Raw genomic sequence first — 16392 nt, forward strand, 5'->3', positions numbered from 1 at the left:
CTTGTCTCTTGTAACAGTCTTTATTTTAAAGTCTATTTTATCTGGTATGAGTATTGCTACTCCAGCTTTCTATTGATTTCCATTTGCACGGAATAACTTTTTCCATCCCCTCACTTTCAGTCTGTATGTGTCCCTAGGTCTGAAGTGGGTCTCTTGTAGACAGCATATATATGGGTCTTGTTTTTGTATCCATTCAGCAAGGCTGTTTCTTTTGGTTGGAGCATTTAATCCATTTACATTTAAGGTAATTATCGATATGTATGTTCCTATGACCATTTTCTTAATTGTTTCGGGTTTGTTTATGTAGGTCCTTTTCTTCTCTTGTGCTTTCCACTTAGAGAAGTTCCTTTAGCATTTGTTGTAGAGCTGGTTTGGCGGTGCTGAATTCTCTTAGCTTTTGCTTGTCTGTAAAGCTCTTGATTTCTTCATCGAATCTGAATGAGATCCTTGCCGGGTAGAGTAATCTTGGTTGTAGGTTCTTCCCTTTCATCACTTTAAGTATATCATGCCACTCCCTTCTGGCTTGTAGAGTTTCTGCTGAGAAATCAGCTGTTAACCTTATGGGAGTTCCCTTGTATGTTATTTGTCGTTTTTCCCTTGCTGCTTTCAATAATTTTTCTTTGTCTTTAATTTTTGCCAATTTGATTACTATGTGTCTCGACATGTTTCTCCTTGGGTTTATCCTGTATGGGACTCTCTGCGCTTCCTGGCCTTGGGTGACTATTTCCGTTCCCATGGTAGGGATGTTTTCGACTATAATCAAATATTTTCTCTGATCCTTTCTCTCTCTCTTCTCCTTCTGGGATCCCTATAATGTGAATGTTGTTGTGTTTAATGTTGTCCCAGAGGTCTCTTAGGCTATCTTCATTTCTTTTCATTATTTTTTTCCTTATTCTGTTCCACAGCAGTGAATTCCACCATTCTGTCTTCCAGGTAACTTATACGTTCTTCTGCCTCAGTTATTCTGCTATTGATTCCTTCTAGTGTAGTTTTCATTTCAGTTATTGTATTGTTCATCTCTGATTGTTTGTTCTTTAATTCTTCTAGGTCTTTGTTAAACATTTCTTGCATCTTCTCGATCTTTGCCTCCATTCTTTTTCTGAGGTCCTGGATCATCTTCACTATCATTATTCTGAATTCTTTTTCTGGAAGGTTGCCTATCTCCACTTCATTTAGTTGTTTTTCTGGGGTTTTATCTTGTTCCTTCATCTGGTACATAGCCCTCTGCCTTTTCATCTTGTCTTTCTGTGAAAGTGGTTTTTGTTCCACAGGCTGCAGGATTGTAGTTCTTGCTTCTGCTGTCTGCCCTCTGGTGGATGAGGCTATCTAAGAGGCTTGTGCAAGTTTCCTGATGGGAGGGACTGGTGGTGGGTAGAGCTGGGTGTTGCTCTGGTGGGCAGAGCTCAGTAAAACTGTAATCTGCTTGACTGCTGATGGATGGGGCTGGGTTCCCTCCCTGTTGGTTGTTTGGCCTGAGGCAACCCAACACTGAAGCCTACCTGGGCTCTTCGGTGGGGCTAATGGCAGACTCTGGGAGGGCTCATGCCAAGGAGTCCTTCCCAGAACTTCTGTTGCCAGTGTCCTTGTCCCCATGGTGAGCCACAGCCCCCCCACCCCCGCCTCTGCAGGAGACCCTCCAACACTAGCAGGTAGGTCTGGTTCAGTCTCCTATGGGGTCACTGCTCCTTCCCCTGGGTCCCGATGTGCACACTACTTTGTGTGTACCCTCCAAGAGTGGAGTCTCTGTTTCCCCCAGCCCTGTCGAAGTCCTGCAATCAAATCCCACTAGCCTTCAAAGTCTGATTCTCTATGAATTCCTCCTCCCGTTGCCGGACCCCCAGGTTGGGAAGCCTGATGTGGGGCTCAGAACCTTCACTCCAGTGGGTGGACTTCTGTGGTATAAGTGTTCTACAGTTTGTGAGTCACCCACCCAGCAGTTATGGGATTTGATTTTATTGTGATAGCACTCCTTCTACCATCTCATTGTGGCTTCTCCTTTGTCTTTGCATGTACGGTATCTTTTTTGGTGAGTTCTAGTGTCTTCCTGTTGATGACTGTCCAGCAGCTAGTTGTGATTCTGGTGTTCTCACAAGAGGGAGTGAGAGCACGTCCTTCTACTCCGCCATCTTGGTTCAGGCTCCCTAGACATTCTTTTTTAAGTATTCTTTTTTCATTATGATTTATCCCAAGAGATTGGATATAGTTCCCTGTGCTCTACAGTAGGACCTTGTTGTTTATCCATTCTAAATGTAATAGTTTGCATCTACCAACCCCAAACTCCCTGTCCATTCCTCTCCCTCCCCACCTCCCCCTTGGCAACCGCAAGTCTGATCTCGATGTCTGTGGGTCTGTTTCTGTTTTGTAGATAGGTTCTTTTGAGCATATTTTAGATTCCACATATAATATCATATGGTATTTGTCTTTCTCTTTCTGACTTATTTCACTTAGTATGATAATCTCTAGTTGCATCCATGCTGCTGCAAATGGCATTATTTTGTTCTTTTTTATGGCTGAGTAGTATTCCATTGTATATATGTACCACATCTTCATTATCCGTTCGTCTGTTGATGGGCATTTAGGTTGCTTCCATATCTTGGCTATTGTGAATAGTGCTGCTGTGAACATAGGGGTGCATGTGTCTTTTTATTTTTTAGAGTAGTTTCAGGTTCACAGCAAAACTGAGTGGAAGACACAGAGACTTCCCATTTACTCCCTGCCCCCACACATGTATAGCGTCCCCCGTTATCGACATCCCCCACCTGCACGGCAGATTTGTTACAATCAAAGACATATACAATGATCTATACACCGACACATTATCATTCTAGTGCCCATTTTTTACTTGAAATGTCATTAAACCTTTTCCATGTCATTACATGATCACAGTGATTGTTTCTGATGGTTGCCTAGTATTCCACTGAGCACCCTGCCCCAACACCAGCAAGCTTAGAAGGGAAGCCTTCCTGCCTTTTAGAAAGGAGCACACTTTGCTGTTGGAGATTAGGACCCACCCAGTTAAGAACTAACATTTGGGACATTAGAAGCAGTCAGGAGCTTCTCTTCCTAGAGCACGTTTTGGGTGTAAAATTCTTCAAACATAGGTGTCATCATCTTCACATGATAAAAAGGAAAAGAAAAAGGTGCTAAGCTGTAGCAAACCTCCTCCTGCACTCCAGGTTTCTGCTCTGTGCTGTATGTACACAGTTGCATTGAATCCTCCTGGATGGATCCATAATTACCCACTTCCTGCAGACAAGGAAGCTGAAGTCGAGGGAGAAGATGGTTTGAGTTTACTGAGCATGTTAGTGATAGAGTCAATATTCAGATGTAGGCTTGTTATACTCCAGGTACCCCACCTTTAACGTTTCTCCTGGTGCTCCACCAAGGAAAGATGTTGACATTTGTAAGACCATGAGTTAAGTCTACAGCAGATCCTGGTTGTGGTTTCTCTTCCTAGACTTCATTAAGTAGAAAGGAGAACAGGAAGACTAGAAATAATTTCCCCCTCTTTTGTGTGTTAACTAAAGTGATTGCCCCTGCCAATTAGTTGTGGACTAGTCAATAAGCCCTTCCTGGGACTTCCCTGGTGGCGCAGTGGTTAAGAGTCCGCCTGCCAATGCAGGGGACACGGGTTCGAGCCCTGGTCCGGGAAGATCCCACATGCCGCGGAGCAACTAAGCCCACGTGCCACAACTACTGAAGCCCGCATGCCTAGAACCCGTACTCTGAAACAAGAGAAGCCACCGCAATGAGAAGCCCACGCACCGCAACAAAGAGTAGCTCCCGCTCAACACAACTAGAGAAAATCCACACACAGTAACGAAGACCCAATGCAACCAAAGATTTAAAAAATTAAAAAAAAAAAAAAAAGCACTTACTGAGGACAGAGGCAGAGGAACTGGGTGATGATCCAGGCCTGGGGTCAGACTGCCTGTGCTCTCCCCTTCTCTGGATCCTGTGTTCCTCACCTGTATCATAGTAATAGTATTTGTACTTGCCACATAAGTGAGGATCACACAAGATAAGCCATTGACACCTGTTATTGTTAATGTGGTTGTGGTGCTGTCGCTATCGACCTGGTGATGGTGGTGATGGTGGTGGTATTGACTTGTTGACACAGTTGTGGATGTTGCTGACATTGTTGCTGTTGACTTTATTAACTTGCTACCGTTACTGACTTTGGTGTCAACTTGCTGACGTTGTTGTTGACTTGTTATTGGCTTGTGGGTGCTGTTGTTGTCACTAAGACCTGTATTTCCTTCTTTCTTCCTCACAAGGTGGCTCACGTGGTGCTCAAGGCTCATGCCAGGGCTTGGCACCACTACAACAGCCAACATCGCCCACAGCAGCAGGGGCGAGTAGGCATTGTACTGAACTCAGACTGGGCAGAGCCCCTGTCCCCAGGGAGGCCTGAGGACCGGAGAGCCTCTGAACGCTTCCTGCACTTCATGCTGGGCTGGTTTGCACACCCCATCTTTGTGGATGGAGACTACCCGGCTGCCCTGAGAGCCCAGATCCAACAGACAAACAAACAGTGCCCCAGTCCTGTGGCCCAGCTCCCTAAGTTCACCGAAGCAGAGAAGCAGCTCCTGAAGGGCTCCGCTGACTTTCTGGGTCTGTCCCATTACACTTCCCGCCTCATCAGCAAGGCCCAAGGAGATACCTGCGTCCCCAGCTATGATACCATTGGAGGCTTCTCCCAACACGTGGACCCTGCGTGGCCCCAGACCGAATCCCCTTGGATTCGTGTGGTACCCTGGGGTATAAGGAGGCTGTTGCAGTTTGTATCCTTGGAATACACAAGAGGAAAAGTTCCAATCTACCTGGCTGGGAATGGCATGCCCATAGGGGAAAGTGAAGATCTCATCAATGATTCCTTGAGAATTGACTACTTCAATCAATATATCAATGAGGTGCTCAAGGGTAAGAATGTGGATATGCTGGTGATTGGAACGTGGGTGGTACTTCATCAAGTCTTCAGAGTTTTGTTTTGAGGGACAAAGACAGTCTCCAAAGAAAATGAAGCCAAAAAGTAGTATTTGTAGTAATAGTGTGAGTCCTTCATATCAGCCTCCTAACTCTCTCCCTCAAAGGCCTCAAGCCTTTACTTTTATATTGCTAGTGCCTACAGCGCTCCCTTCTACACTCTGCCTATCTGAGTCCTATCTATCCATCAAACCTCATCATCTTTTAACACATTTAGTTAACAAATATTTATTGAGTGCCCATTACATGCCAGACATTGTGCAAGACAGTAGGGGTACCATATTGAACCAACACCTTCTTTTCCCAGAGGGGACTCAGAGTCTACAGAGGGACGCAGACAGAAAAGTGCAATATATGGTGATGATGGCATTACAGGGTGACATGAGGACACTCAGGGTGGGACTCCAGCCCATTAAATCTTCCCCCATCGCTCCAGCCTGGCCTGATCTTCATTTCCTTCGACGGGGTATAAAATCTACATTCCACATCATTCACTTTGGTCCACTTAACCTATATCTACAGTCTCATTTTTACCTTATATGTCTTTTTATTTCAAGTAAAAAGGAGAGGCAAATAGGTTTCATCTCAGTACGTCAGTCCTAATCAACTGATAGTGGCTAGCTGTCTGCCTAGAGGGCTGTGTTGAGAAGATTTCGAGGCCTTGTCTAGAATCAAAGAGAAAGAGTTTAGAAGTGACCCCTGCCCTGGGCACTGCAGTAAGGAATGGAGACCTACATCCCACTGTTAGTGAGGTCAGACTTCACCTGTACTCTCCTCAGTATCAAGGAATCCCTTTAAGACATTATCTCAAGTGATCCTTGAAACAGCCTTGTTCAGTAAATAGGGGCAGATATTATCTTCATGGGACAACTATGAAAACCGATGCTCTGAGAGATTAAATGATATGCCCAGACATCCAGTGAGTGGAGCCATAGGCCCTTCTGTTTCTGGCTCAGCAATTCCTTCTGCCCACTAACCTATGAGGCTTTTATTCATCTTTATGTTCCCAGAGCCTAGCACAGCGTGGGATAAAGTAGGTGCCTACTAAATTATTTATTGAGTGAATGAGCGACGTTACCTACCTCTTACACAGTCATCCACAGCTATTGCTCTGACTCCTGGTTGACTCACTAGAACATTTTTAATTCTTTCACAGTTCTGGAGGCCAGAAGTCCAAAATCAAGACGTCACTAGGAACACTTTCCATCCAAAGCCTCTGAGGGAGAATCCTTCCTTGCCTCTTCCAGCTTCTGGGGGATCTAGGCTTTCCTTGGCTGTGGCTGCATGACTCCAATCTCTGCCTTCACCTTCACATGGCCTTCTCCCCTATGTCACTTATGATGATGCTTGTCACTGAATTTAGGACCCACCTTGATTAATCCAGGATGGTCTCATTTTGAGATCCTTAACTTAGTGAATTATATTTGCAAAACCCCTTTTGCCAAATAAGGTTACATCAGTAGTACCAGGGGTCAGCACTTGGATATACCTTTTTGGGGACCACAATTCAAGCCACTGAATCAGAGAATACATTTTTTTAGGCTTTATTTCTCCTTTTAAAAACGGAATGCGTGATTATTTCATGTCAATATTACTAAACATAAAGAAGAAAAAACAAAAGCATATTTTTTAAAGATTAAATGATTTATGTATGCTGTATTAAACCAAGGAGTCCTGACACTAGCAGATGGGGCACTTTTTCTTTTTCTTTTTTTTTTTTTGCAGTACGCGGGCCTCTCACTGCTGTGGCCTCTCCCGTTGCGGAGCACAGGCTCCGGACGCGCAGGCTCAGCGGCCATGGCTCACGGGCCCAGCCGCTCCGCGGCATGTGGGATCTTCCCGGACCGGGGCACGAACCCGTGTCCCCTGCATCGGCAGGCGGACTCTCAACCACTGCGCCACCAGGGAAGCCCGGGGCACTTTTTCTTTATTACTCATTTTAAGGTAGGGACACACCTTTCAATTGAGACTTATGGCCACAGATGTGGCCTGATGTTTTGTGTGGGTCTTACGGATTTTCCTTTTACTTGTTATGAGGAGGAAAAAGGGTTAATATCTTGGGGGTAACCCAAGTCACCTCCCGAACTTTCATGTTAAAAGGAAAACCTTTTAAAAGTAACATCAGCCCTTTGCAACTCTGTCATCATTTCAGACCCCAACCAATCCTTGCTTAACACACACCCTTACTTCTTGCCAGCTCCAATCCTAATTCTCGACAAACAATTTATGTAACCTTGCAGTTTTTGCCTTTGTAAGCGTCCCCCATTTTATAGTGGAACACAATTCAAGTGCTTCCTGACTCTGTGTCTCCCGGGCTTCAGTGCTAACAAACCCCAAAATAGACACCTCTATTTTAAAAATAATAAAAATAAAAGGCAACATCAGTAACAGACTTTAAAACAATCCCAATTTTGGTTTTCTCCACAGCTGTCAAGGAGGACTCAGTGGATGTTCAATCTTACATTGCTCGTTCCCTCATCGACGGCTTCGAAGGCCCCTCTGGGTACAGCCAGAGGTTTGGGCTGTACCATGTCAACTTCAACGACAGCAGCAGGCCAAGGACTCCCAGGAAATCTGCCTACTTTTTCACCAGCATGATTGAAAAGAATGGTTTCCTCACCAAGGTAGTAAAAAGACTGCCACCATCCAGTAAAGCAAACGTCCCCCGGAAAATCAGAGCCTTCACGTTTCCATCCGAGGTACCCTCCAAGGCTAAAGTAGTCTGGGAAAAGTTCTCCAACCAACCCAAGTTTGAAAGAGATTTGTTCTACCACGGCACGTTCCGGGATGACTTCCTGTGGGGCGTGTCCTCGTCAGCCTATCAGATTGAAGGAGCTTGGGATGCTGACGGCAAAGGCCCCAGCATCTGGGATAATTTTACCCACACACCAGGGAGCAACGTGAAAAACAGTGCTACTGGAGACATAGCCTGTGACAGCTATAACCATCTGGATGCTGATCTGAACATGCTTCGAGCTCTGAAGGTGAAGGCCTATCGCTTCTCCATCTCCTGGTCTCGGATTTTCCCGACTGGAAGAAACACTTCTGTCAACATACGTGGTGTTGATTATTACAACAGGCTGATTGATGGCTTGGTGGCAAGCAGCATCTCTCCCATGGTGACACTGTTCCACTGGGACCTGCCCCAGGCCCTCCAGGATATTGGAGGCTGGGAGAATCCTTCCTTGATTGAGTTGTTTAACAGCTATGCAGACTTTTGTTTCCAGACCTTTGGTGACAGAGTCAAGTTCTGGATGACTTTTAACGACCCCACATCCCAGGCATGGTTGGGGTATGGCTCAGGGAAATTTCCCCCAAATGTGAACGACCCAGGCTGGGGACCTTACAGAATTGGCCATGCAATCATCAAAGCTCATGCCAGAGTCTATCACACTTACGATGAGAAGTACAGGCAAGAGCAGAAGGGGGTCATCTCTTTGAGCCTTGGTGCACACTGGGCAGAGCCCCAGTCGCCGGGGGTCCCCAGGGATGTGGAGGCAGCTGACCGAATGCTGCAGTTCTCACTGGGCTGGTTCGCCCACCCCATCTTCCGAAACGGAGACTATCCCGATGCCATGAAGTGGAAAGTGGGGAACAGGAGTGAACTACAGCACTTAGCCACCTCCCGCCTGCCCAGCTTCACTGAGGAAGAGAAGAGGTACATCTCAGCTACGGCCGACGTGTTCTGCCTCAACACCTACTCCTCCAGAATCGTGCGGCATGCAACACCCAGGTTAAACCCGCCCTCCTATGAAGATGATCGGGAGCTGACCGAGAGGGAAGACTCTTCCTGGCCCTCCACGGCAGTGAACAGAGCTGCATCCTGGGGGATGCGAAGACTGCTCAACTGGATCAAGGAAGAGTATGGGGACGTCCCCATTTACATCACTGAAAACGGAGCAGGGCTGACAGATCCGAAAGTGGAAGATACCAGTAGGATATTTTACCACAAAACCTATATCAATGAAGCTTTGAAAGGTATGTGAGTGTTCATGTCCCCCTTACAAAATCTCCCAACGTCCACATGTCATGTGCCTGAAATGGTTTTGCAGAGTGGATTACACACCATCAACAGGTCTCCCTTTTATACCCTAATTCCGTAATTCTTTCCCGGTCTGGGGTTACATATCCCTTTGGGAATCTGAAAAAAGCAATGGCCATCTCCCCAAATGTACACACAGGGTCCCACAGGAGTATTCTCATGGGTCCATTCATTCATTATTGAGCAACTACTATGTGACAAGTTCTATTCTAAGTGCTGGGGACACAGCAGTGAACAAAATAAACAACTTTCTGCTGACACGGAGCTTATATTCTGGTGGGTTCCATGCACCCTAGAGCAATAAACTCTTCTCTAATTCACATTTCTGTATTTAACTTCTAAAGTAGGCTGAGACTCTTGAATTTCAGACATGTCCCTTTACCCCAACAAAAGAATTTGATTTTGCAAAGATCAGTCATTAATACTTGCTATGGGGGCATCAGTGTTGACAAAAAGAAAGAGACAAGATGATCTATCAGGGCACACATTACTTGTGTGCACAAGTTGGTGGTTTAGGACTACCTGCAGTGAGGAGTCCTCCTGGTGTAAAGCTCTCCTCTGCTGTCTGTGGAACGTTCCCAGCCTACAGGCTCGACGGTGTCGACCTTCGAGGATATGCTGCATGGTCCCTGATGGACAGTTTTGAGTGGCTAAATGGCTACACGGTCAAGTTCGGACTGTACCATGTTGATTTCAATAACGTGAACAGGCCTCGCACAGCAAGAGCCTCTGCCAGGTACTACACGGAGGTCATCATCAGTAACGGCATGCCGCTGCCCAAGGAAGACGAGTTTCTCTATGGACAGTTTCCCAAGGGCTTCAGCTGGAGTGTGGCTACCGCTTCATATCAGGTGAGGAGTTCAGGACAATTCACCATCTACAGCAAACCTACTATGTGCCAGGCTCTGGGGTCAGGGCTGGAGAGGGCAGGTGGGAGCAGTGGATTTTTATAGACCTGTGGGAGGGAAGTACGGCTACCTTGCGGGGGGAGTCTGGGAAGCCCTTTTCCCAGACAGCTTGGCTTCTTCACATCCCCAAATTCAGGTGGGCCATCACAGTTACAAGGGCTGTGCTGAGATGGGTGTTAGCAGACCGGATGGAGCAGGTGGAGCCTGGAAGAAATACTTAGGCAAAGACATGCAAATATGAAGATTCTCAGCTGGATGCCTTTATTTCTCACCTAGTCTCTTCCCAGCAGACAGTTCGATCAAAATGGCTATCACATGGGCCTGGGCGTTTTCTGATGTCCTAATAACATCATACCTCTACTTTATTCATGCTAAATGAAGCTCACTAATACAGAAAATATGAGGATTTACTTTTCCTCAGAAAAAAAAGAAAGATAAAAAACAAAGAGTGACTTGCCCAGGCAGTTAGGGGTGTGACCCTGCCTTACATCTTCTTCCTCCATTTATTTTCTTTGATACAGGAGTAGGGGTTTGTATTCTCAGTGTGGAACCTGGGTGGGGTCAGTGGTCTGAGCTGACTTGACTCTGGGTTGCTCAGCCCTTGGATTTTTTCTAGGTGACCATAGCTGCTGAAAATGTTTCTGAGGAAGGTGAGGGTAGCTACCCCCAGACGACCAGACTACCAAGGTATAATGAAGTCTCAGACCAAATTCTGCCATATCCAGACATATGTTAACTAAGCACACTAACACAGGAACTATTCATGTATCCTATTCCATGGCCTGGAGAAAACCTCAGCTCTTGGTCCTCTTCGGTGCTCTGGTCAACACTGTGCATGAAAGGTGCACTTGAGGAAATGCCAAGATTTCAGAGACAGGATCCTGTTGCTCCAGGGAGACAGAATCTTCTGTAGCAGGGTTTCTCCAGCTGGGTCTGATTGACATTTGGGGCTGGATAGTTCTTTGTTGTGGGCCCGTCCTGTGAACATGTAGGATGTTTAGCAGCAAACCTGGCCTTTACCCACTAGATGCCAGTAGACTCCTCCCCCAGCTGTAACAACTAAAAAAATGTCTGCAGACATTGCTAAGTGTCTCCTCAGAGACAAAATAGTCCCTGGGTGAGAACCACTGCCCCACAGGTTTATAGCTGGACTTACTTATTCTAGGGCTAGGGTTAGGGACTTATTCTAGGGCACAGGTTGCAGGCCTGAATCATTTATTACTATGAGAGTTGACAAATGGTGATTTTCTGAGTTCATCATTGCTTTTATATTTATTAGGTGGCATTCAAAAGAAAGGTCAAGCTTTGTCTTTTCTCCTACTTATTTACATTTTACTTATATGTAAATATATATTGATATATATCATCAGTATGGCCTTGTGAAGTCCTATTTTTTTTCCAATGGGTTATACTTTTGCTATTATTATGTATGCAGATGCTTAAATCGTCCACCTTTTGCCTGGTGGATTGTCCTTTAGCTGGATCCTGTGTCCTTTTGACATGGCCCATCATTCTTTGAGCACTCTGTTAATTCTTTCTGGTGCAACAAGATGTTCCAGGCTCATCTTGTATCTTTTCTGCTCCGGCCCTGTAATCAGCCATTTCTCTAATGAGCCCTGGTTCCTTTTATTGGATAAGGGCATTTAGAAACCAAGACCTGGGTGCTAGGTGTGCTCACTGCTACTGGGGTGTCATTACTTCTAGGCCCGCTCAGTGGACAGAGCTAGGAAATGCATGTGTGTGTACACACCACACATACACACACACACACACATACACGTGAGTATATATCTAGTTCTACATCCACCCAAATCTTTATGTTAAAAAACACAGATACCTCCATTGCAATCCAACTCTACAGGGTTAATGCTGGCCTTCCCACTTTTCATATTTGTATCTCTTTTCTCCAATGATGAGAAATCTAGTTCCTAATATCTTCAACATAGTCACTTATTTTCTTAGTCCCCCTGCATTAACTAGTCTCCCAACCACCAAGCCATCTCCTGCACCGAGATGGGCCACACGGGGTGCACTCCCGCTGACCTAGGGCCTGCCACTCTCAGAGGGGCTTCTTGCTGAGAATGCCAGCACTACCTTAGCTGCAGCCAATCACACAGTATCACACTATATATGCTTAAGTGTTTTAAAGTAAATTATGGAAATTACACCTCTCAGACTACCTAAGCCCATAGGTAGGCATTTGCCCAGTGGCTTGTGGTCAGTTTATAGGTTAGGTGGGAGGAGGAAAAGGAGGCACAGAAACAGTGATACACATCCTGATTAGAAACTCTGCCTCTACATCTGGCATCATTGGGATTTGTTTGGCTGTGATTGGGGTTGAGGCATGTGGAATTGTTCATTCAAACTTTTAGTGAGCACCCACCATACTCCAGACACTGCTGCATTGACTGCTGGGCCACCAAGATGAAAGACGCAATGCCTAGACCTCAGTCTTGTAGGAAGAAAGCCAGTCAGCAAGCGGATAATTGTGCAGTGCAGCATGACAGTGCTGTGATGTTCAGAAAGTATGTACAGGAAGCTGTAGGAGTTCAGAAATCGAGGGGTGGCAGAGAAGGTGATGCTGACTTATGTCAGGACTCACCCACTGACTGGGAAGGGCTTGACTACATGACTTGCTTAGACCATGTCTTGTCATCTTGAGATCGAAGGTGCGTGGAGAGCAGATGGCAAAGGGCTCAGTATTTGGGACACGTTTTCTCACACACCACTGAGAGTTGGGAATGATGACACTGGAGACGTGGCCTGTGACAGTTATCACAAGATTGCCGAGGATGTGGTCGCCCTGCAGAACCTGGGTGTGACCCACTATCGCTTTTCCATCTCTTGGACTCGCATCCTCCCTGACGGAACTACCAAATACATCAATGAAGCGGGCCTGAACTACTACATGCGGCTCATCGACGCGCTGCAGGCTGCCAGCATCCAGCCCCAGGTGAGATGGGGCCCTGACCTGGCCTTGGCCAAGTCCCCTGGGAGCCAGTTGGGCTGGAGAGAACATTTCTTGTGTGAAAAAAATGCTGTTTTCAAATTTAATTTTTGAATGATCAGTAAAGATTTTCCTTCTGCCGCTGACCTCTAGCCATGTTTCCCTCATAGGTGACCAAGTTTGCTGGGTTCTCATGTCCTTTTGTGTATGTGACCAGTAGGCATGTGTATATGTGTATGTATATGCCTTTTCCCCTCTTTTTTCCTAATGGTATGATACATACAGTTTGATACTTGCTTTTTAAAAAATTTTTTATTTATTATTTATTTGGTTGTGCCAGGTCTTAGTTGTGGCAGGCGGGCTCCTTAGTTGTGGTATGTGGGCTTCTTAGTTGCAGCTCACAGGCTATTTAGTTGTGGCACGTGGGCTCCTTAGTTGTGGCTGGCGGGCTTTTACAGATATTTCCATATCCATACATAGTTTCCTCATTTGTTGCTTTTTTGCTTTGTTTTAGTTATGTGGTAATCGTTTGTACCTTACTTCTCTAATCACTTCCCTATTAATGGACACTCTTCCCTGTGATGTTTCCACTCTTGCCATTATAACCAGCACTACAATGAGTAACCATAGATGCATAATTACACTAGGGTGGAAGTTTATCTGTAGGATATGGTTCTAGGAGCAGAACTGCTGAGGCAAAAGTGCACGTGTTTTTAAGCCATGAGTTATTATGAATAATAATACAGAAGCTCACTTGTGGGCTTCTTTACTGTCACCAAATCTTTTACATTTTACTTGGGAGCATAAGAATACTTCTCCTTTTCCCCTGGGCCATTTATGATAAACAACTGGAGGGCACTAGTTCTATGATACTGTGTGTTTCCTCTGCTGTATTGATTGGAGATTATGCACTGCAGCCAGAGCATAATCTCCGCATTAACCCCTCCCCCCCACCCCCCACCCCAAAAGCAGAGATTTTTACAAATAAAAGTGCTACCTGGACTTCTCACACTGCTAACACTGCAGGAACAAATCATCCATGCGGCGTTTATTACAGTGTGTGTGACCACTAGCTGTGATGGAGAGGGGATGGCCAGTGGCTGCCCTGCAGGAGCCCAAGATCTGGGGGGAAACGAGCTCCATTACACATAACAATTCACAACATCAGAAAGAACAGAACTCAGGGCTTAATGATTTTGTAGTTCTTATTTTTTTAAATAGATTTTAAAATATTTATTTATTTTTGGCTGTGCCACGTGTCATGCAGGATCTTAGTTTCCCGACCAGGGATCGAACCCAGGGTCTTGGCAGCGAGAGCATGGAGTCCTAACCACTGGACCTCCAGGGAATTCCCTGTAGTTCTTAAGGGCATTGAGACACCGCAGAAAAGAAAAGTGCTGTGGCCGGAAAAAGCTTCAAGGAGGTGTGGGTCTTGAAGAAAGAGGACAGTCTGGGTGGGTGGGTGGGCAGGGGAAGGGCATTTCAGGCAAAGGGAGAGACTGGGCCTGAGCTGAAGATGGTTGGCAGCCCAGTGGAGACTGCGGACAGTGGAGACCCCCGGCGTGGCCAAGAGGGGGTGTGTCAGGAGCATCAAGGGAAGACCCGGAGAGAGGAAAGGCTACCACACGGACATGGCCATAGGGGCCCCTCTCCAGCAAAGGGTTCCCAGGTCCTCAGAAAGAACCTCCAGACAGATGTCCATGGGGATGCCCCTTTACAAGCAAAATGCCTCAGAGCCTCAGACTCTCAGTGCAGTCTATCCCGGCGGTTCTGAAGCTCTAGCATTTCTGATCCTTGACTACAACCATAGCTAACATTTGCTGAAGAGATGGCAGGATGTCAGCCACTTTTTGTGTCCTCTGCCATGTGATTTCGGCCTCACAACGATTCCGGGACATGGAGGTCTCAGGGCCTGAGCCTGGGGTCAGATGGCTGGTAGGTGGCAGAGCTGAGACTCAAACCCAGGCTTCTCTGAGCCAGAGGTATGAATTTCTCACACTTCAACACTGCTGTCCTACCCTTCCGGCCAGAGAACCCTGAGGCTTATTTGTCACATCATTCATCCTCAGCTTTAGCAGTAGACATTTACGCTGGTGCATACAGCATCGCTGGCTTCCCATGAAAAGGAGGTTGATGGAAATGCTGATCTTGCTTTTTCACAGGTGACCATTTACCACTGGGACCTGCCGCAGGCACTCCAGGACATCGGAGGCTGGGAGAATGAGACGGTTGTACAGCGGTTTAAGGAGTATGCAGATGTGCTCTTCCAGAGGCTGGGGGACAAGGTGAAGTTCTGGATCACACTGAACGAGCCCTTTGTCATTGCTAACCAGGGCTATGGCTATGGGACAGCAGCTCCAGGTAAAGGTCCCAGACCCCCCCTTGTCAGCTCTTTGGAGTGTGGCATTCTCAGCACCACAAAGACATGAAATCCAGGTGGCCCTGGAGGAGGAGGCTACGAAAGCCCGAAGGCAGTGCTTCATAATCCCTGCCTTCTGCTCAGGGCTGCCTGGCAGGCAGCAGAGCTTCCCCCTTCTGACACCACTTTTGCTGAACATGAACTTCACGTCTCAATACATCCAAATGGCTTCATTGCTCTCTCTCTACCTCTGATCTGCCTCAGATAGGAAGCTGCCTGAGATCAAGGGTGTGGACTAATCAATATAGGAAAGGACAATACATCAGACTGTACAGATCCACAGTGGTTTTTGCAACTCCAAAAATGCAAAAGTTTCCAATATATGATTTGGCTGACCTGGGCTTAACCTGACTTGAACCAATGTGAGGTGACATCCCACTTAGAGTGAACATTCAGAAGTTCTGCACGAGCAGTGCTCGTTTCGGCAGCACATATGCTAAAATTGGAAAAGTTCAGCAGCAGACGTATTAATGTCCTTAATCGTGGAGAGCTGTCCTGGGCCCTGCTGGGGTCATATGTAACTATGTTATATGCAACTTATTACTTTTCCAAGACACAGAAACCTTTTAATCCCAAAATACATCAAACCCTGGGTTTTTTGTTTTTTTTTAATTGAAGTATATAGTTGATTTACAGTGCTGTGTTCCTAAGAGTTTTTAATAAGGAATTGTGGACCTCTCCTTGTCCCTTGAGAACCCTCCAATTTTCCTTTTCTTGAGTTCTGAGCCTTAGAGAGTAAATTCGTGTTCATTTATGTGATTCCTTGGGATTACATGTAAAAGCTGGAAAGAGCCACGGGGAGATCTGCTTTGACCCATTACCAGATGTATCTCCCATTGGTCCTTGGTTGACACTTTGGTTTATCATTCCTTCAACATATGAGAGGCAGCCTCTCTCATAACATTTGCTCTCAAGGAATCTCTGTGTCAGATGCTTCCATCAGCTATACTCTCCAACTCTTACTTTCACTGTGGGTCCCCGCAGAGTGCCAGGATGTCACCTCCTGAGGCACACACTCTTCTGGGTACTTTGCCTGTTACATATGAGCCACTCTTTGGGCGAGGGGTACAGAAACCAACACCTGTCAATC

General features: G+C 46.2%; 1 protein-coding gene across 1 annotated transcript in view; it reads left to right on the top strand.

The window, feature by feature from the left end:
• The window catches only part of LCT (lactase), a gene marked incomplete at both ends in the record, with an annotated part of 50941 nt that overhangs the window by 25798 nt on the left and 8751 nt on the right, over nucleotides 1-16392 (top strand). Inside the window, 5 exons of the mRNA XM_082657763.1 lie at nucleotides 4278-4923; nucleotides 7414-8964; nucleotides 9611-9879; nucleotides 12599-12889; nucleotides 15046-15244. Coding sequence (XP_082513889.1) covers nucleotides 4278-4923; nucleotides 7414-8964; nucleotides 9611-9879; nucleotides 12599-12889; nucleotides 15046-15244 — 2956 coding nt within the window. The remainder of the gene's footprint in view (nucleotides 1-4277; nucleotides 4924-7413; nucleotides 8965-9610; nucleotides 9880-12598; nucleotides 12890-15045; nucleotides 15245-16392) is intronic.

The sequence above is a fragment of the Grampus griseus genome (genome assembly GCF_964374135.1).
Source record: "Grampus griseus genome assembly, chromosome: 7".
NCBI lineage: Eukaryota > Metazoa > Chordata > Mammalia > Artiodactyla > Delphinidae > Grampus > Grampus griseus.